We start from the raw sequence: 20,570 nt of genomic DNA on the forward strand, positions 1-20,570 counted from the left end.
ACGCATCGTTGTACTCTCTAGTCATTAATGACTTAATTTCGAAATCATACCGTATAAACGGTTTGGAAGCCACAGTACAACGTATTTTTACATTTTTTATTCGAGTTACAACGGGGACTAAGAAAAAGGAGAAAAAAAATATATATAAAGAGAGACAACAATGGGGAATGGGTCTCGACATAATAAAGTGTTTTAACATGGATTCTCTGCCGGCCTGCATCCTTCGTCTTTTAGACGTCAAACGTGGCTTCACAGAGGTAAGTGAGGTGCTCAAGCTGGCATCAGGCCTGTGCGCCAACAAAAGAATTTCGGCAACTCAGCAATTGGCGAAAAAAAATTTCGGCAAAATCGGCAACTTTCGGCAATTTTCGGCAACAAAAGTGTTGTGTCTTTTCTAGTGAAATCGTTGCGTAACTCGCCTGAAAATGGTCCAATCAGGCTCAAAACTACAGAAAATAGTGTGTCATGAGTTCCTTAACAAGTAATTATAAAAAATCTTAACTCAGGACAACATTTTCCATGCTCACTGCTTCTGCCTAGCAGACGGCACCCTGCGATGGCAAGTTGAGAGGAAAAAAAAGTCGGTGGGCGCGCCAAGCACGCGTGGCGTGTCATGCGGCACATTGGCTCCTTTCATGCAACACGGTAGATTTTCAACTGAATCCTTTTATCTTCGTCTATAAAATTTTTCTTCTTCGTTTTTCAAAAATGTAACGACTACGAATTGTAGAAAAAGTCTTTGGCTTTCCGAAAAATGTAAAATCATATGATTTGATGAAATACGGGCTGTGTTATTAGCTCTCAAACGTTTAGTTCCTTGTTTTTCATGATTTTCTCGATGTTTTCACTCGTAACTCAAGTAGTTCTCCTGAAACTTGATGTATTACATCACTATAATACCTTATTCACAAATGAAAATCCTCTCATGACCGTTAAATTCTAAATAAACCGTCAAAACCACCTGAAATGCTTTGAGAGCTAATAACACAGCCCGTATTCTATCAAATTATATGATTTTACATTTTTCTGAAAGCCAAAGACCTTTTCTACAATTCGTAGTCGTTACATGTTTGAAAAACGAAAAAGAAAACTTTTTAGACGAAGATAAAAGGTGATTCAGTTGAAAATTTACCGTGTTGCATGAAAGGGCCAAGGTTCCGCATGACACGCCACGCGTGCTTGGCGCGCCCATCGACTTTTTTTTCCTCTCAACTTGCCATCGCAGGGTGCCGTGTAGCATGCGAGAGTATTCCAATCGTTTAAGATACCTGTTCTCCTATGATCACAATTTGGAAGCCCATTTGTAGAACCTATTGTCGGAATTATAAAATTGTCAACTCGGTGTCTGCAGACTCCTCTGGTAATCGGTTTCTAACTAGATTTGAGTAATTTTCCAACCAGATTCGGGAAAATTCCGGAGCAGAAATGGCTAGATCTGGTTGGAAAATTAGCCGAATCTGGTTGTACTTTCCCCAGACCTGGTCGGAAAATACGAGCGGAGCGTCGTAGTGCGCGTTGTTTAGTGAACCCGTATTTTGAAATTTCCCGTACCGTAAAAAGCATTTAAAAATAACTTTATTAAGAAATCAGTAAAAATATAACAAGGAAATGACACGAGAAAACCGGAAGAAATTTGAGGCACCCAAAAAAACATGAATAACTAGAAAGATGGCGAATTTGGTCAAAAATTTAGGAGCCATAAAAATGTTTATAGTTGCCGGATTTCACATTGAATACCCTCTGTCGGTGTTGAGAGGCGAGTTTGGAGAGGATGTAGGCGAGTTTGGAGAGGGTGTAGGCGAGTTTTGTTCGTAGACCATTGGCGTACCGGGTTCATCCATGATTTTGTTCTTCGATTTTTTATTGACTTTTGGTGCGTTCTCGCTGAAAATGTGCATTAAAAAAAGGGAACTAGGCTTAGGCTCAGACTTAAATTAGTGTTCACCCAAAAACTCACAACATATATTACTCTCGTCCGAAATCAATGCACGTTGCGGCCGGGAAAACACCGGTGGGCGGAGTTTTTTTTTAAACTATAGGTGGAGGGTACAAAATGAAAGATACTGGGACAATGTTCAAATTAAATGCTTTAATTTTTACATGAATTCGAGGAAGTTTCTTGCAAATATGTAGGCATTCCTTCGCTTTTGGAGTTCTTCTATATGTGTATCTTATTAGAAATTTCCATCATCTTCAAAATTCAAGCAGATTCAACGTTTTGCATCACAAACGATTATAGCAGAGGGTTTTCAAGGAGTGGACTGTATGGATTTGCAAGACCTTCTGAAAATAAGATTTGATGAACTACTTGAAAAAACGTTTCTTACTTTGTAAAAACTTTTCAGAATGTTATCCAACTTCATATCAGGCTTGTCGCATAGGTTGTGAGGAATAGTGATAACTGAAAAAAAATCTCTGAAGATTAGGTTTTCCATGACGGGCGGGTAGCGAACGGGTAGCTGCTACCTGCCCGTACCCGTACCCGCCAGCTACCCGCCCGCTTGCTACCCGGAACTTTTTGTGTTTGCAGACAATGCGCGCAACTTGCCGACACTTCGATTAAAATTTTTTTTAAATGATTTTTTGACGGTTTTTGTCGCTTATTGATGTAGAAAACAGTTTCAAAGTTAAAACAAAAAAATTCAGGTATAAAAATTCACCAATCAGTAAAAATGGACAAATTTGTTTCGGATGAAGCTTTCGAATGCGCGCGAATTATCGGTAACGCGAATTATCGGTAAGTTGCGCGCATTGTCTGCAAACACAAAAACTTCCGGGTAGCAAGCGGGTACGGGTACGGGCGGGTACGGGTAGCTGCGGGTACGGGTGGGTATATCGCTACCCGCGTGGAAACCCTACTGAAGATTGTTTTTGAAAGCCCATTCCGTAACAGACCCGTTCGCATTTTACCTGTTGTGAGAGAGTGGTTAGTCACTTGGTCACAGCAGGGTGTCCCGACAGAGTTTTGTATGTGTGGCAGACCTACCATATTTGGGGGTGCGGCATTACCCTGCTTAAGGGAGAGTGTGTATGTAGCATCTACCAAGGGACTGCCTGCCTCACAGCTCTTTCTAATCCTTTATAAACAGAGAGAAACGGTAACGAAGATAACGAACAAGATTTGCGAATAAACTACAATTTATTCGCTCAAACAAGGCAACACAAAGAGAGAAACCTAGAAATCTTCAGTACAGTCACCTACTCGTGAACCGCGCTCTCAGAAAAAGGAATCAAAAGCTTAAAAAATGAAACCTAATCAGATATTGACACGGTCACCTGCTCGTGCACCGGTCACTCCAAAGGAAGGACGAGCAATCGTCCAAAGAAACCAGATAAAAGGATCTATCCCAGCAGGGTGTCCCGAAAGGGTGGTGGATGTGTGGCAGAATAGACATATTGGGGGAGGACAAGACTTTGTGTGTGGCAGCAGTAGCATAACCTTCTACTGATAGAGAGTCTATTAGAAACTGACAGGTTTGCGTTGTTTGATGTTCTAACCAGATATGTATCCGTAACAATTTTTACAGTCAGAGCATGCAATCTTGCTGTTTTAGAAGGACTTATCAAGAGCTAATGAGGAAAATCGATATCGTCCACACGAAGTTCCCTTCAGCCCCCACATTCCGGACCAACTACGAAACGTCAAACTAGAATCACCACATTATCCATCTACACCGTCTCGTAAGAGACCACAGCAAGTAGACTTACGAGGTTCAAACCAACCTCAAGAAGTATCACCATCTATCCTTATTTCAGCATCTCTTGACGGATCCATCAAAAACGGAAAATTAGATATATTATCGGCCGGAAGAGCTCTTCACACTGCCTATCAATCTGGTCAATATGGGATTCCAGAAGATGTGGAATCTTTCCTAACTAAACATTCGCTAGACGTTCCACTCCCGAAACTTCCGCAATCAGTTTTTACAGGATTGACCCCAGAGGCTGGAGCTCTTCTCCATGGATATGGAATTGTTGTATGTTTTATTTGAAAGTTTAAAAAAGTACAATATAACGCTTCAGGCTCAGCTGTCGCTTAACGCTGTTCAAAAACTTCTCAGCGAGCAAAAATCGACCCAGAAAATATCCGGAGAACAATTGCTTGGAATTTCCGATGCTCCGTTTGCGGTTAAACTAAGATGTAATTATCCGGATTTCCCTCCCTTTTCGGTAAGCCAGAGAGACGATAATAAAAACTAATTTGCATTTCAAGGAAGCCAGATTGACATGGACTCCATCCCGCTGATGGATGCGTCTTTCCCAACACACGTACGACTTCAGAACTATTTATTCGACATTCTAGGAAAGTCATGCACTGTTCAGACGGATATTCAGCGTTTTTGGCTCATTCCAGGAGAGAGGAAGATGTCATACGGAACACCGTCTCCGTTCCCGAAGGAACTATACGATAACCTCTACAGTAAGCTGACAATGAATGAAAACGAGCCAATATCCATCTTTCAGAGTTGTTTCTCGAATTTTTTCAACTCGATGATCAATTGTTCGACGAATCAGAATATCGGTCAGAGTTCGGAAATTCGAGATTGTTGAAGAACTATGCCACCGAAGAGGCTAAAAAGAAGAAATTCGTTCAAGTTTCGTCTGCTAAAAAATCGTTCAAAACTAATACGTTTCGAGCTCAATTTAAAAATGCTCTGTAAGTTATCTGTAATCTTTTCATTTAACAAATGAATTATTTTCAGCAAAGAGCTTCGTCTAGGAACATTCATAATTGCCGATGGATCTTCACAAGGATACTTCGCAAGAAGAAAAGTGAGTTTCCATCCAATTTGTTTCGAAAATAATCTTTAACATTCTTTCAGAGACACATTGCCAAGAGCAAGGCCCACGAAGCTGTAGAAGAGGAGGAGGAATCTTAATGTCGTCGCCATCTTCAACACAATCTGCGCAATATTCTTTACATTTTTGAATTTTCTCATCGTTGTTTTTTTGTTGTTGTTGCATTCCTAATCAAATAAACTGTTTGATTTAAGAAAAATCGATAAAATTCACCCGATTTCGAGAAAAAATTCAAATAACGGCACACATGAGCACGGATACGGCACGGCAACGGCACGCAAAATGCATGCGTGCCCCGACCCCCCGGGCACGATTACCTCGTTGCAGCGGCTCCGGTGCCCCAAGTAGCGGCACTTGTGCCAAAAATTTGCTGAGAAGAAAAGCGTTTTCCGATACGAGAAATGCAATAATTCGAAACTCTTCTAGAAAATTCTAAAAATTTTTCACAAAAAGATTTCAAAAATTCTTGACCATAATATATTCCAGCTGAAAATGAAGAATTTTTAAGAAATTAGGAAAAAAACGAGAAAAAAGATTGCGAAACGCAGGGAAATTCGTATTTGGCTGCGCATGCATAAACGTTTGATCCTCAGCCAACGACGCTTTTCGTGGCGAGACGCACTGCCTCGTGTAATCCTCTCGGAGGATTTCGGCAATAAAAAAATTTCTGGAAGTCGAAAAAACGAAGAAATACTGGTAAAATTGATTAATTTTCACAAGAAAAATTACTGAATATTGTCTGCGCTGGCGAAAAATCGCTCTCATTGCTTTCTTGTTATGTTTACACTTTTCTTGCGGCCGATTTCTTCTATTTGATAATTTACTTTACACATAAGTGCTACTTACACGTTTGTATTTCATATATTTTTCAGTTTTCCAATGCCTGCGGCCCAAATTCATCTCACTTTGAGTTCACCTACATTCTTCAGCCTACGGCTCAACTGGAAAATTCGTTTTTGGCTCAATTCACTACTTTCAAAATGCATAGTAGATATCTCAAAGGGAATGAGATTGAGGAACTTATTTCCGATAATAAGTGAGTGGGGACAAGACCGATAAAGGAGATAAAAATTCAAAATTCAGGTTTGCGGAAGCTGAAGAGATTGATATTGTGCACTTGTTGAAGTTCAAAAATGAGAGGAGTCTTCTTATCAAAATTCCGAGTAGATTATGCGAGAAGAATCCTGTCGATAATTTCGTCTGGTAACAAAGAAAAACCAAGACGGAAAAACAAAGAAAACAAAGAAAAACCAAGACGGAACTGTAGCGTTCAGACACCAGCCGAGATATACGAAAATTGAACTGTTCGGAAATTTTGTTCTGTCCATGAAATGCACTGACCTGAACGATATTTTCGTTCATAAACAGGTTTGACACCCTTCCGAGAGTTAAAATGTATCATTGAATTGCAGGTGTTCGAGTATCTTGACTACACGTATTCATACTACTTCACCAGTTCATCTGGCAACATTCACATCTGTGATGCACCTTTTCGAAAAAACTAGATAGTACGTTAACATACTTACTTTGTTTTTTTTTTAATTTTTTTTTCAGAAGTTTCAAAGGAGCACATCAAAACTACCATCTTGCCAATGCGCTCTTACACATGCTTTGAAAATCGCAAATACTTCTGGAATCAGTGTCACTCGAAAACAACTGGCGAACATTGCTCGTGGTATTGAGAACGTGTTTTAAACAAAAACTGGACCTCGTTCAAAGACTTCTCTGGCGATGGTGCGAGAACTGACTATAGCCTATCCAGACACATTATGGTTCGAGCACAGTGAGAATACTTCATCTAAGGCTGAACAAAGATTTATCTTCGATCAGAAAACAACAATCTGCTCACCGACATCACGTTTGTTCTTTCAAAGAGAATTTTTCTACACAGTTGCCCAACTCAAGATCAATGGAATGACTGGCTAATAAAAGTAGACAGCATCAAAAATGGTAGCGATGCTTTCAGGAAAAGTGAAATCAAACGTATTTTGAGTCAAAATCCAACTGGAGTGATTTTCCCGTCCCGTCTCAATGTTGATGTCCCTTTCAACTTGGGGGATGTTTATGTTACCGTACTGATGGGAGAAACGAAAACTTTTAAGACCCTGTCTTCGAAGAAACCGCGGGTTCTACCTTTAGGATACATGCTTCATGCTACGAAATCAGCACACAATCATCAAAAGTTCGCCACTTTTCTGAAGGAGACTTTCGATAAATTACAAATCCCATCACAACCAAGACATATTCCATGTATAGTTCTTGACGGAGAATTGGCACTCGAGAATTGAGCATGGTGGAAAACGAGCTGTTGAGATTGCAAAGCCCTATTTATTTGGGAAGATTGTTTGGAAACTCGTTTTTAATTCTTTCTGAAACTTTTTTTCCAGATGAATGGCAAATGGAAGACTGGATTAATGGGTGTTTTTGATGAACTGACATTCGACCGTCGTTTGAAATGTTTCGAGTCACGAATTGATCCAAAAATTGTTGATTGGATCGAAAAGAATAAAAAAATGCTCCTTGAATCGTGTTCAGCGATTGCGAAAACACCACATTCCCCTCTCAGCGCCTCCGTTCTGTACACACACTCTAACATTGATATTTCAGATCGTCCCGCCAGCTCCTAGAATGCCATCACATCATCGTCCAGCAGCTCCGCCCCACACCCACGGGAACGATCTAGATAAATATCCCCCCTCTCGTCTATTCAAGGCCTTTTATCTTGTTTTAGATGTCTTATTATTGTTGCTGGTCTCAGACCAGTTAAATAAACCATTTGTTAAATCTACCCAAAGCGTTGAACCTTCACTGGCAGCAGCGAGTGGCTGAATTTTTTTCCATTTTCAGCAAATACGATCCACCGGTCGCTTTTGGGGATATAACACTGGTTTAGGTAATAAGACCCCGGTTTGAGCGGCTGCCCGGGTTAGTTTGTATCGCGTCTCCCCTCGGACAACACGGATGCATCTAGGTTCACGGTTTTCAGGATGATATCATCAGGTTCGGTGTAAGGCAAATTTTCAGAATTTCGGGTTCGGCCAAACCCATCTTCAGGAGTTTGCAGGTTTTCTCTCTTTTCTAATCAGTTATCGCACTGCCAGCAGCCCCAAAATGGTCAAGGTAGGAATGGTAGGCCCGTTTACTTGGGAGGTAAGCGACTAGCCCAAAACACAGGAGATGGTTAGAGAACGTTCGCCTCCTCTTTGGGTAGTAAGTAAGGTCCAGGCAGCAACAATAGGTATTTTTTTTGCGTGCCCGAATTGTCTGCTCGATTTGCAAAGAGAGTGTTTATTCTTTCCGTGTTTTCGGCCACCCTGTCCTCGACAGCTTCGAGTCGGTCAATCGAGAGTGAAGCGATCTCTTCGAGTTTCTGGTGGACGGATTGCAGGTCTGAGACCACGCATTGTTTGACGGAGGCGACCGTGTTCATCGCGGTCGCCACCTCAAAGATGATTTGTTCGGTCATTCTGGAAAATGAGTCTAAGACTGAGGTTCTAACATTGGGTACGGCCGTTTCGCTTAAATCGAGAGAATGGAACGCTTCGAAAAAAAATAAGGAGAGAAGGAAAACTGTGGGGAAAAGAGGGGAAACAGAACTGTTACCTAAGAAGAAGGGGGTTGAGAGTAAAAATAAATATTCGACGGGGGACAAGGACGTTTGTCTGAGTGCGGCTTCTGGCCCAATGTAACAATGTGACTCATGATAAGAAGTGACGCTACGAAACTGTTGTTGCAGAGTTTATACTTTTTGTGATGCTAGCCTGAGAACCGAAAAGAACTTTCTTTTGAACCGAAGAGTAAGGATTTTAACCGAAAATTACCTATTGTTGCTGCCTGGGCCTTACTTACTACTCAAAGAGGAGGCGAACGTTCTCTAACCATCTCCTGTGTTTTGGGCTAGTCGCTTACCTCCCAAGTAAACGGGCCTACCATTCCTACCTTGACTATTTTGGGGCTGCTGGCAGTGCGATAACTGATTAGAAAAGAGAGAAAACCTGCAAACCCCTGAAGCTACCATTCAAGTCGACGAGGCCTCCCAACTTCCACTCTACGCGCTCGCCGGCTTGGCGCTCACGTTCCGAAGAGCCCGCGTGGCACTGGTAGGCGACGTAAGACAACTACCGCCCTTCGAAGACGCGGACCTCCCGAAAGACCTAGCGGATTTCGCCATCAGCAGAGTTCTCCAAACAGCAGCCAGAACAGGAGCCCTGCCCGTCATCAATATCACCGTCGGCCGCCGATGTCCACCACTAGTGACCCAGCTATACAACGAGTTGTTCTACAACCAGGAGCTATCGTCAGTTTGGTCGCCAGCCAAGGAAGCAGATCTCAGAGCATTCACAAGCGCTCTCAGGCTGAACGATCACTTCCCAGTTCAGGTCCTGGACCTGCCCTCAAAACACACACAAGTCGGAACCTCTCTAACCAACATCGAAGAGGCAAAAGCTGCCATAAGGATAGACCGCACCATACAAACACGGGTCGGAACCGACGACATCGGCATCCTCTGCTTTTAAAAAGCACAAGCCGGGCAGGTTTCCAGTCTTCTGGTTGAGTTATTGGTAACTACCCGGAGAAGGAGTAACTCATATGGTTACCTCGGTTCATTTTGTAAAGGGTATTAATATCCTTTTAGGGTTATTTTACATTACCATAATATTTCCCCACCAGGTCATAGTCCAAGTTCCGCATTCCCATAGGGAGAGCACAAAGTCCAACACAGTCACGGGTGATAAGAAATCCCAGCGGGAAATCCATTAGATGACACATATAGGCTGAAACACCACATTCCCCTCTCAGCGCCTCCGTTCTGTACACACACTCTAACATTGATATTTCAGATCGTCCCGCCAGCTCCTAGAATGCCATCACATCATCATCCAGCAGCTCCGCCCCACACCCACGGGAACGATCCAGATAAATATCCCCCCTCTCGTCTATTCAAGGCCTTTTATCTTGTTTTAGATGTCTTATTATTGTTGCTGGTCTCAGACCAGTTAAATAAACCATTTGTTAAATCTACCCAAAGCGTTGAACCTTCACTATTTCCACCCTGCAACTAGCATCGAGATTGTGATGCCGAGTTGCTAACTGAGCCTAACTGCTCCTCCAAACTTCTCCCATCCAATCAATTGATTGACTAACAACAGCAACTGAACCTGAATGAGAGCGAACGGCTACTTCTGGAATGTACTAGCCACTGTTTGACTCCTCTTCCTTCTGCTCATGCCGCTGTCTAGCTATTACTGCGGTTTCACCGTTCCCGTTCCTACCGTTAGGCCTGTCTCTTTACTGTCGCCGCGTCCACCTGAATCTCCAAAAGAATATGAAATTCTTCAATTTTGATCTTCTCATCGTCAAGAGGGATTATAAATTGTGATTCTTGTTTTAACAATAATTGGTTTATTTGGAACATAAGAAAATATATAATGCGAACTTCAGAGAGTGAACCTACCAACCAGTGATGACATGTTCGAGTTTGTTCTGTAAAGTAGAATTTTTGTATTGATGTGTGAAACTATAATTAACATACGTTGAACGAGCTCTTTTTGGTTCTGATGAACCATTCCCTCTCCATTCCAACCAATCGTTCGATGAGTTTATCGTGTTCAAAGATGTCGGATTGCTTCATGTTGGCAAGAGCGTTACCATCCATCTCGATTAGTCTTTCCCCAACAGAGCTGAAGACTACAGCATGCAGACTCGTGTCGCCATCGCCGAGGTTGACCTGCAGCTTCACGATCCAACTGAATTGCTCGAGCGTCTTTTCGCATCCGCTGCATTTGAATTGCTCTTTCTTCCGGTTCTTCACCTCCGTGACCTTTTTTGGCATTCAGGACATCCCTTGTAGAACGTATTGTCAAGATCGATTGAGAGAATGGTTGCTTTGGATGCGAAGAGTCCTTCAACGGTTTGGACGTCGTGAAGAGGTTTCGGCACCGCAATTGGTTGGAAACTCTGTTCCACGATGGTGACAGATGATCTTTCGTTGGTGTACCAACTCCACAGTTTATCCACTTGTTCGTTTTCCATGCCGCTGATCGGTATGAAGTAGCTGTGATTGTTCATGGTCAATGAAATGAATCCGTTCTCGGTCTTCTTGACGATCAGTCGCTTTCCGTGCACAACTTTGCCGCTGAACATTTGTGGATTGATCTTCAGAGCTTGGTCTTTCCAGAGCGTGAGTTTCATCATGGTCCCTGATTCGTCAACGAGATGCACATCTCGCTTGGTAACTCGCAGGCCGTTTTTCGTGACGACTTCCTGGATGGATTTTTGAAATTCGGATTACTACTCAAAAGTTTGAAATATTCTGACATTTTAATATGTTTCAAAAAATATTCCAAGTACATGAAATTTTTTGAGCAAATTATAACTTTCAAATGATTTTCTATTGAGTTTCTGAAAGTTATTTTGTTGTTTTTTCTCGTTTTCATTTATTTTGTAAAACTCACTTTTTTCATAAAACATTACGAAATATAGTAATTCCAGGAAAAATATAAATAAAATAAATAGAAAGAGAATATTGAGAAAAATCAAAAGGGAAACTCTACAAAATCCATTCATTAATAAGATTTTTTGGAGAATTCCCGAAAACATTTAGACGTCTATTCAGCCAAGTCGTCAAAAAAGAAAAATGATGGTTATGTTCGTACCAGCCAGAGGGGACGAAAAAAATGACTCATTCTGTCTCGCCTGCAGTCTCTAATTCACACCATCTGCTGTGTCATGACCTGTGTCTGTAAACATTTTTCTCGCTATTTTCATGACGAATTTCTGAATGGGCGTCTAAATGTTTTGGATTATTGGACTTTGGACAGTTCATGGTAAGTGCCTTCTTTGGAATATTTTCCCCAAAACTTGATCCACCTTGTTAGGTTAGAAAATAGTTAGAATGGCTGTAGCCAAAGAAATATGACTTCCTTCTCTTCATTCTTATTCGCAAAATCTTAGTTGAGTATCTCGAATACACTGAATTTCCGTTGAGTTCCCATTACCTAGTCAAAATTGACATCTCTCTGGGAAGTATTCAAAAATACTGTCATAAAACTGCCTATTACCGCTATAATAGTCTACTTTACAGCTATAAACTAATTAAGAGGTGAAGGCAGATCCACCTGGAATAGACTCCGCCCCCTCAAGTGTGCCTATAAATACCGCCGGATTCTCATCATCAACATGCATTCACCATCTCATGTAATCTCTTCCTCTCCCCAAGTGTTTTTCCGGACGACCTTCTGCATGGACGTCGGAAACTATTCGTCTTTATTTTCCTGAAAGTACTCAACTTCAACTATGTATCATATTTCTTTTTGAATGTCTACAGAATCCTAGCGTATGCCACTTTTATAGCAACAACACACACAGTGAGTTTAATTTTTTAATTTGCATCTCTAAATTTTAAATTCTTTTTTTTCAGCACTACAATCTCTTCCAAAATGAAACATTGAAATATATGAACGTGATTAGGTCGCTCCACATGACAAAGTTGGATGAAGTTGAAAAAGCTATCCAATCAGTTCAGCAAACAGCACCCACAACGTTCCAATAAGGACATTCAAAAAGAGTAAGTCGAAAAATGTTGAATTCACATTTTCCGGAAAAAAAACATTTAAAAAAAACTTTCAAATTTTCTCTTTCTATTTATTTAAAAACAAGTATCTTTTAGAATGGTAAAGCTGCTGGAATTCGTGGGATCCTCCAATCGAACAAAGAATCCGAATTGCGTTTATCTTTTGAACAAAAGTGACGGACAAGATGGAGCAAGAGTGAGTTATTTAGTTTCTAGCAAGATTTTAGCAAGTCTAGGGCAAATCTATTCAAAAAACAGAATTGTGTTTCCGTCGATTTCAAAATGAATTTCGAAACATCCAGTTTCAGAATGTCCCATGACCTTACAGACCACTTTTGATTTTGATAGTTTTTGTATTTTCCGAGTTCCTTTACTATCTTTTATCCCTGCATTTTTTTTTGCTTTTTGGTCATTTTTTATATATTTTTTTTCAGAATCCGTCATATCACAAACTCAATAATAGAAGTTGATGAGAAGAATGTCATCGTAAGTTATGCGTCTCATGTCCTTGGTCTGACAACTAAGTCAACGCGTGGTCAAAAAAGGAGAAAAAGGAGAGAAGAAAATTTCGACTAAGGAACCGGAGCAATCCTGCAGGATGACGATGGTGATGTGGAAAATCTCGAAGAAGAGAATGTCACTCCGCCGCAAAAAAGAAATGCGCCACCGCACAGAATGAACCAACAAGACCAAGACGTTCAGAATGGCGCTGATTTGCATCGTCGGAAGACTGGGTCACATCATTTAAAAGATGGGCTGCAAATGTTTGCACGAATCCAACAGGCCAATCAAGCAGCTCGGACAGACCATTTATTGCTGCACCAAGTCTTCGGACAGCTTCGACGTGGTGAGAGGGGTTCGAATGCAGCGAATGGTGCGAACGAACACATCGCTGGGAGAGATGGAGAGGATGGCGTGCGTGTTGGAGTAGCTTAACACAATCAGGATGAGGAGATTCTGCCAAAAGCGAGCCGGTAGACAACAATATCTATATCGTCGAAGCTCCAACTGTCCCAAAAGTCGCCAAGCTGGCTCATGGGGTGGCCAATCTGGCGGATGTCTCCGCTTTTCTTCTGCCACAACGCGAGCTGAGCACTAAGTAATTGTTGTCTCGAACCAAGAATTTTATCCCCCAAGCTTTTCGCTCTTTTTTCAACTTTCCCACCACCGACTTTCTTATTGCAGAATCGCATTATGATGCTTGCTTCTCCTCCCACCCTCTTCTCGAACCATTTTCTGTATTCTAATAATGAAATAAAAGGTTTTTCATACATCGTGTTTGTATTCCAACAGAAAAAAGAGTTGCCCAGGCAAGCTACCCCCCAAACCCTTTCTGCAGTTCCCTGTGCGCTTGCAACGACGCTCCGCTGTTCGGCTGATGACAAGCGCGCCAACCGGGTGTGGTTGAATTAGAGTTATTTTTTGAACAGCTGGTTGTGTCAGTTTGGACGATTTAAGTCAGTTTAGAGTTTTGTCTAAAGTATCTTTTGGTGATATTGTTGTTCTTTATTAATTATACGGAATAATAAATATTATTTTTGTATAAAACCGTGTTTTTCTTTGTATTTTGTGTCTGGACCTTAATACCCCGATTAATCGGAGGCAATTTGGGGGCCGAGCCGTTTTTCTGTTTATCCGTTTATCCGTTCTTTTACCCCTTTTTCGTTGTTTTTGTATCAATTCTCCCCAGAGTTTGAAGGAACCAGTGAGAGGATTGTTGTGAAAATTAATAAAGAGAAATCGCGATTAGGTGAAGGCCTATCGTTTTTTTCTCGAAAAATTTAGTGAATTTTGCAAGAATCTCTCCGAGTTTGAAGGAACCGGCAGGAAATTCTTGTAGAATTTGCGAAGAGGAAATTCGTGCAGGTGAAGGCCTACCGAGTTTTCTCGTTTTGTAGGGTGTCGCAATAACTTCTCCTAGTTTGAAGGAACCGGCAGGAAATTATTGTGAAATTGAGCAACGGAAAGTACGATTAGGTGAAGGCCTATCGGAAAGAAAGCAAGGAAGAACGCCGAAAAAACATTCTTTTGAAGTAAAGTGTGTTTTCAGGAATGTCACAACAGTCAAAGAAGAACGCGGAGCATATGGAGTGGGAACAACAGGAGGGAGACGGAGGAAGCAACCGTGGAAGCAAAGGAAGCGCTGAAGAAGGAGGAAAGTGGGGAGACGGGCTGGAACCGGAAAAACAGGATGTGAGCATCTTTTGTTTTTGTGCTTCGATTCTCGTAGATTTAGGAGATACCCCAATGCCCATCCTTCCCAGAGTTTTTCCTCAACTGCATCTAGTTTTTGTAGATGTGCTCTTGTTCTATTTTCCGTTGTTGACCGTTTAGGATCAAGGGGACTTTCATTGGTAGGTAGTTCGAGAGGAACTCCTGGAAGTTGGAAATCGATGGGTCTGAGAGCTACCATATCATTGGTGCTTCTCATGTGTGGGGTTAGTGGACGGCTGTTTATCATGGTTTCAGCACCGGCTAAGACACAGCGGAGTGAGTGGAAGTCTAGGAGGGTCTTACCGAGTTCTTTCTGGAGTTGATGCTTGACCAGTCCGACAATCCGTTCGTAGACTCCGCCCTGCCACGGGGACAGGGGGGTGATGTATATGAAGTCGATCTCTCGGTCTGCCAAGAAGCTCGTTAGAGATTCTGACGGTTCGTGAGTGCGGATGTCTTCGTTGATGAGCTTTTCGCCAAGACGGAAAGTCGCGGCATTGTCGGTATGCTCTTTTGGAGTACTTTTTTATTTTTGAGTCTTTTCTCTCTGTTGTGTATCCTCCTTAGGAGCTACGTAGCAATCATTGTAGCTTTGATTACGGTACTGATTCATGTATTGCATAGCCTCTGCTTCATCTTCGTCACTATCATAGTATCCTTCTTGTAGACGAAGGCCTTTGGGCTCGGTGATTATCTTATCAATGTTTCTCAGGCTCAATTTTTCGAGTAACCCGGTAGCGAGTCTCCCGATGGCAACCTCAACTGAGTTCGAAATTACAGCAGCATTTTTCTCTTCAAGCGCTTTAGTGGATTGATTGATTTCCTGTTTAAAATCGTCCAATGGTGGAGATTGGATGATGTAGCTGCTTGGAGAAGAGAATTGAGGGGAAGCTGGGTTCCTATACATTGTTTCCATCGCTGGATGGTGTTCAATTTCTTGGATCTTGTGGTTCAGGTTCTCAGATACTTCAATGGGAGTACGGTTGGCGAGGGCCAATCTCTCCTGAGCCAGTTGTTTCCTCGCTTTTTCAACTACGGTCTCGTTTTTTGTAGCTACCGCATTATTTGTTTCGATGTACTGAAAGTGTTGAGGTTGTTTCGGCTTTTGTTGATATTCCTGATTTTCCAGTTCCTCCTGCTGCTTTTGCTTGAGCCTTTGGAATTCGGCTTCCTCTTCGTCCATTTGCTCTTGACGCATTTGGATTTCTCTCCGACCTTGAAGAATCTGTTCCAAGATTCTTTTGTTGTCTTCTTCGGAGTTTTGACTGAGTTCCTTCTCAGTGTCTTCTTCAGTGGAGCTTTCTTCTTCGTTGTCTTCCGTCTCGATGAGTTCTTGGAACTCTTGGAAGACGCTTTCCTCATCGAAGTTAGCTGGGCTGAAGATTCTACCATGAGCTTCCGCCTCTTGAGTGATCATGTCGATCTTGTTTCTGACGCTCTTGATGGTACGGTAGATGTCAGCTGTTCTCAAGAGCTCGTTCATCTCAGTGGTTACTGCTTTGGCAGTTGGTTCTTTCAAGAACTCTGGGAGTTTCAGTTTGGACTCTACGAGGCTTGGTAAATTTTGTAGGTTGATGAGGCTTCTCTGGAGTTCAGATCGGTCTCGATCGAGATCGTTGAGCTGTTTATCTCCCAGTGCTGTGTGTTCTTTTCCAGCACGTTCTTCGAAGAACTTGTCGACCTTTTTCATACGTTTCATGGCATCATTCTCGGCCCGTGTTATGGCCGACTTGATTGGTCCGGTGACCGAACGGCCGAGAGTACAGTATCGCTTTGTTGGAGCTACTTTCTTTGGCTTAGCCGATTTAGTTACCGTATTCGACGGCTTTCCGGTGTTGTTATTCTTGAGCATTTCGATAGTTGTTTAGCAAAATGCTGTGAAGTACCCTAGAATTAGGAAGGTTAGGGGAGTAATGATAATCTAAATTGCTCCGCCTATTATAATTTTTTGTATTTTTTGATAGCTGGGTTCCTTGGGAGAATAAGGAAGAAGATTCAGGTTTCTGTCTTACGGTATTCTCTCGAGGATGAGTCTGGAATGCATGGTCGCTTACTCCATGTCCCTTGTTTATATTCTACGTTCAAGCGCTTACTGTAATCATGCGTTGAATCAGAGTGGCGATGGCTACCTGGTGACTCCCAATCCGGCGTTTCCCACTCGAACCGGTTTCATGGTGCCTACCCGATCTACACCGGCGCCTTACCTGGCCGTAGCTCCTCCACCCTTCTACGGAAGCAGATCTTCTTATCTTTCGAAAAGCGAGGGCTACGCTGGCTCAGTTTACAGCAGGCTACCTATAGACCGACGTGACATTCTTACTGGAGGTCTGCAGGATCCCCCGACGTCACGGGTGCATTTGATGTTGAGTTTTTGAGCATATAGTTATACTGCCACCATGATAAAGTATAACTATTCCAGCCATATGTGCTATTGAAATGCTTGTTGATCTTATTAATGTATCACTTTTTCTTTTCTATCTGTTTTAGACGTCTCTAATAGATTTCATAGTGAATAGATAGTTATTAAGCTTCATCATATTTTTTTGTTATTTTGATCCGAAAGCTTCTATGCACCTCTGAAGCTCGTTATCGGCGCACTGATTGGGACTCGATTTTCCTTTGTTATCATTATAAAAATCATTATAATCTTACTATCAGCCCTTCTTCTAGGTCCGATAACCTCCACCTAATAATCATCTATTCTGGTGATACATGTCACTTCTTTTCACATATATGGTGGTGTGGTTAGAAATAATTTTTATACATGTGAATTATCCTGACTTATTTTCAGAATCTATAGTTACTCGATTGTACTTTTATTTGTGTGACTTTATTTGTTCAATGTTATTTTAGATTTTTCATTATCTTTCTCATTTATCGACTTTCTGTGTATAGCATAAATTTATTGATGTGTGAGTTTCTACTATTCGATATCGACTTTTTTTTTGTTTTTAATCTTTCTTCCGATTTGTATAGCATAGATCTGTTTTGGGATTGTATTTTTCTATTTTAATCAATACTCGTTGTTTCATACTCAATATTTATTCGTAGTCAATAGACTAATAAGCAAACATAATTCCGGCCATATGACCAATAATTAAACCATAATACAGATCAATTAATAGCAGCTTGTGGGTACAATTTGATATCGGGGGAAAGGAGGATTAATCGACTCAGCTATCCTTTGAGATCCATTTGGCTAAATTGGTCCAATTTGCGGTTGCCATTTTGATCCAATATTTTGATCCATATGATTCGTACTTGGAAATCGTTCCACTGGTATAGCTTTGGGGACGATGATCGGTGGCTTCGGAATAGTTGCAGGTGGTACCGGAATCTCCCCTTTCTCCTCCGACGAGTGGCTTGCTTGAGCTTTCTGAAAAATTTCGAATTTGTTGATTTTTTCTTTTTTTTTCTTTTCGTGGCTCTTACCTCTGCATCGGAGGTGCACTCTTTGTCTTTTTTTGCTTCAGTATCGGCTGTTGATTTTGAGGAGGAGGAGGTGCCGTTGGTGGATACCTGCAATTTGATGAGTTGTATCGATTGACGAGCTGTTTGGGAAAAGTACCTGAACTTGGGGTTGTTGTGGAATATTGTTTCCAATTTCCCATCCATCGATCAAGTATTCTGTTTGTCCCCAGCCATCTGACGAATTGCTTTCGTCGTACTGAATTCGATGTTTTATGATCGTTTGTCTAATCGGTAGTTTGATCACCAGTTCGTACTCAATCTCAGCTTGGTTGTGGTTACCGTCTTGCTGCAATTGCTTCTTGCGTTCCTCTCGCTCTTCACTTTTCCTGTGTCTAAGACGTTGTCGCTGATTGAATGGAGTTACGTATGTTATTCCATCTCCTCGTCTATTCAGTGGGATCTATAATTAGAGTATGATTTTTTCAGTTTTTTAGTGATCTTTTTTACCCGTTGGAATCTTGCATAGTCTATTTCATCCGCGATATCCTCCACCAAATCCATTTCATCCGGTTGGAACATTGGCAGGTCATTCGTATGTGCCGCGTCTGCTTCGGGAGTTACCAGATCTCTGTATCGGAACTTTTGTAGATACCGTTGTTCCATTTGGGCGTCGTAGGAAATCTGCTTTTCAGGGTCGGTGTAGAAATTCCATCCTCGAATTTGGTCTGCCATTTTGATCGAGCCTGGTACATAATGCCAGAGCATATCGTCACCGGGCATCCAGTATGTGAGTTTCCCTTCTTTTAGCAGTGTACGGACGCGAAGATAGTGGGTGAGACGATCCTCATTCGCCATTTTTCTCTGTTCCTCCACGCTGTTGGTGGCTACCTCGCACAGCTTTTGGAATGCTTGGTGTCCCCCTGTTTTGCAATTGGAGCACGGTGATTGCTGGTTACATCGCGTGTGATGGGCGGATCTCGAAGCACAGTAAGGGCAGTAGGATGCCGAGTTGACTGCTTGGAATGCCAGTAGTTCCCTCCACGGAAGTATTGCTAGTGGTCATTGGTCTGGCTGGTGCTCATCAATTGGGTATCCAAACAGGTTGCATCCACAAACCCTGCACCAGTTGTTTCCTTTTGTCGCCGAAAATGCGCCTGTGTAGGTACCTCTCGATCTTCGCAGGAGCCACTCCTTGATTGCTGGATACTTTTGGACTCCCGGAATTCGTTTTTCGATTTCTTGGTAATGAGTCCAGGGGTCCGGCAGGTATTGCTTCCAGACTAGGATACGGAGCGTCCCTGCATCAAAGGGAGATACTGGAATGGAGTCCTCTGGCCAGTTGCGTTCCAGTCTTTTCCATTTTTCCATTTTTTCTCTCGGGCGATTTATGCTCACGCCAAAGAAATCGTAGTATGAAATACTATGAAACTTGTGGATTGCTTTTTTTCGGGCTTCTGGTAGTTTCATGACGCTCGAATAAACTACGTACTTATTGGTGGTGGCTAGCGCAACTTCGACGATGGGAGGGCGTGGTCGACGATACTGTGGATATTCTTGGTGCTTCTTGGCTTCCATGGGCTTCTGGGCTCCTTCGTCGATTGTCATCTCGTCCTCTGTGTCCACACGTGGGTTCAGGCGAGGGGGTCAGAAAGCGCGCCCCAGTAATTTTTTCGAAAATTCTCAATTGGCTGCTGAGAGTTCGTTGACTGACAATCATACTTTAATGCATTAGGCCGAGAGAACGAATATTTTTTCAATATTTTTTCGATGTTTTCTTTCGTTTTCGCTCGTTTTTTCTCGTTTTTCTTCTTTTTTTCAATGAATATTAGTTGAAAAAAGTTTCAAATTATTTATTAAGGTGAGAAGTCCAATGAAACGGCCTCGTGTAGTGATGAGTTAAGTGAGCGAATGGAAGAAAGCTCGATTCTCGACATTTTTTTGAGGTGAGTAACTGAAATATGTAATGTTCCAATATTTATTGATTTTCGAGCCATCGCTCTGTCAGCTCGCCCAAAAGTACAACTGCGACAAGCAGATCTGGAGAAAGTGCTACGATCGTTTCCCACCACATGCCAGCAACTGCAGAAAAAAGAAGTGCGGACACTCGAACGATCTCCACATCAAGAAGAAGTTAACTTAATCTTCATTTGCCTTCGTCCATTTGTCCGCAAAAAATCGGTGATTTTACAACGAAGCGAAGGATATCACTTCGATGATGGAGCATGAAACATGTGAGTAAATGCATTGAGGTTCTTCCATAATTTTTATTTGTTTATTAGAGGTAATTCAATAATTCGTTCTATTTTCAGAGCAACCAGAAACCGGCATCCGATTGCGAAGGCAACAACGACACGAGCTGTCCCCATGAGAAGTCGGACGGATCATAGTTTTATGAAAAGTCGGATGGATCATCGGTTTAATAATAATTGTTGTTTCTCTTGTTACATATCCTGAATTTGAATAAATCTTCATGTATTGCCATGCCCTTCCTCGGGCAATTTAAGGGTAACAGCAACATAAAAGGATCAGTATTCACCGAAAGAAAAAACAAATTCATAGTCTTCTGTATCGT

At 41.9% G+C, this 20,570-nt stretch overlaps 6 protein-coding genes across 6 annotated transcripts; 2 read left to right on the top strand and 4 right to left on the bottom strand.

Annotated features, from left to right (window-relative positions):
* Positions 1-197: 197 nt before the first annotated feature.
* CBG21297 lies at positions 198-9,317 on the top strand (the record flags this gene model as incomplete). Its single annotated transcript, XM_045236119.1, has 8 exons — positions 198-257; positions 3,555-3,977; positions 4,024-4,170; positions 5,673-5,836; positions 5,884-6,003; positions 6,213-6,308; positions 6,441-6,459; positions 8,787-9,317. 8 exons carry the CDS (start codon positions 198-200, stop codon positions 9,315-9,317), a joined length of 1,560 nt encoding a protein of 519 aa, XP_045097276.1.
* A 934-nt stretch (positions 9,318-10,251) lies between these two features.
* CBG26841 lies at positions 10,252-11,264 on the bottom strand (the record flags this gene model as incomplete). Its single annotated transcript, XM_045236120.1, has 4 exons — positions 10,252-10,284; positions 10,334-10,577; positions 10,613-11,064; positions 11,256-11,264. The coding sequence occupies 4 exons, from the start codon at positions 11,262-11,264 to the stop codon at positions 10,252-10,254; spliced, it is 738 nt and encodes a 245-aa protein (XP_045100403.1).
* Positions 11,265-12,293: 1,029 nt separating this feature from the next.
* On the top strand, positions 12,294-13,309 carry CBG26842 (the record flags this gene model as incomplete). Its single annotated transcript, XM_045236121.1, has 3 exons — positions 12,294-12,367; positions 12,470-12,569; positions 12,971-13,309. 3 exons carry the CDS (start codon positions 12,294-12,296, stop codon positions 13,307-13,309), a joined length of 513 nt encoding a protein of 170 aa, XP_045100404.1.
* A 1,804-nt stretch (positions 13,310-15,113) lies between these two features.
* CBG26843 lies at positions 15,114-16,439 on the bottom strand (the record flags this gene model as incomplete). Its single annotated transcript, XM_045236123.1, has 1 exon — positions 15,114-16,439. One exon carries the CDS (start codon positions 16,437-16,439, stop codon positions 15,114-15,116), a length of 1,326 nt encoding a protein of 441 aa, XP_045100405.1.
* A 1,347-nt stretch (positions 16,440-17,786) lies between these two features.
* CBG26844 lies at positions 17,787-18,853 on the bottom strand (the record flags this gene model as incomplete). The annotated part of the gene is made up of 4 exons (XM_045236124.1): positions 17,787-17,963; positions 18,020-18,106; positions 18,156-18,458; positions 18,506-18,853. 4 exons carry the CDS (start codon positions 18,851-18,853, stop codon positions 17,787-17,789), a joined length of 915 nt encoding a protein of 304 aa, XP_045100406.1.
* A 204-nt stretch (positions 18,854-19,057) lies between these two features.
* CBG21303 lies at positions 19,058-19,603 on the bottom strand (the record flags this gene model as incomplete). The annotated part of the gene is made up of 1 exon (XM_002648930.1): positions 19,058-19,603. The coding sequence occupies one exon, from the start codon at positions 19,601-19,603 to the stop codon at positions 19,058-19,060; it is 546 nt and encodes a 181-aa protein (XP_002648976.1).
* Between the last annotated feature and the right edge of the window lie 967 nt (positions 19,604-20,570).

Source organism: Caenorhabditis briggsae, assembly GCF_000004555.2.
Source record: "Caenorhabditis briggsae complete genome, chrIV, whole genome shotgun sequence".
Classification (NCBI taxonomy): Eukaryota; Metazoa; Nematoda; class Chromadorea; order Rhabditida; family Rhabditidae; genus Caenorhabditis; species Caenorhabditis briggsae.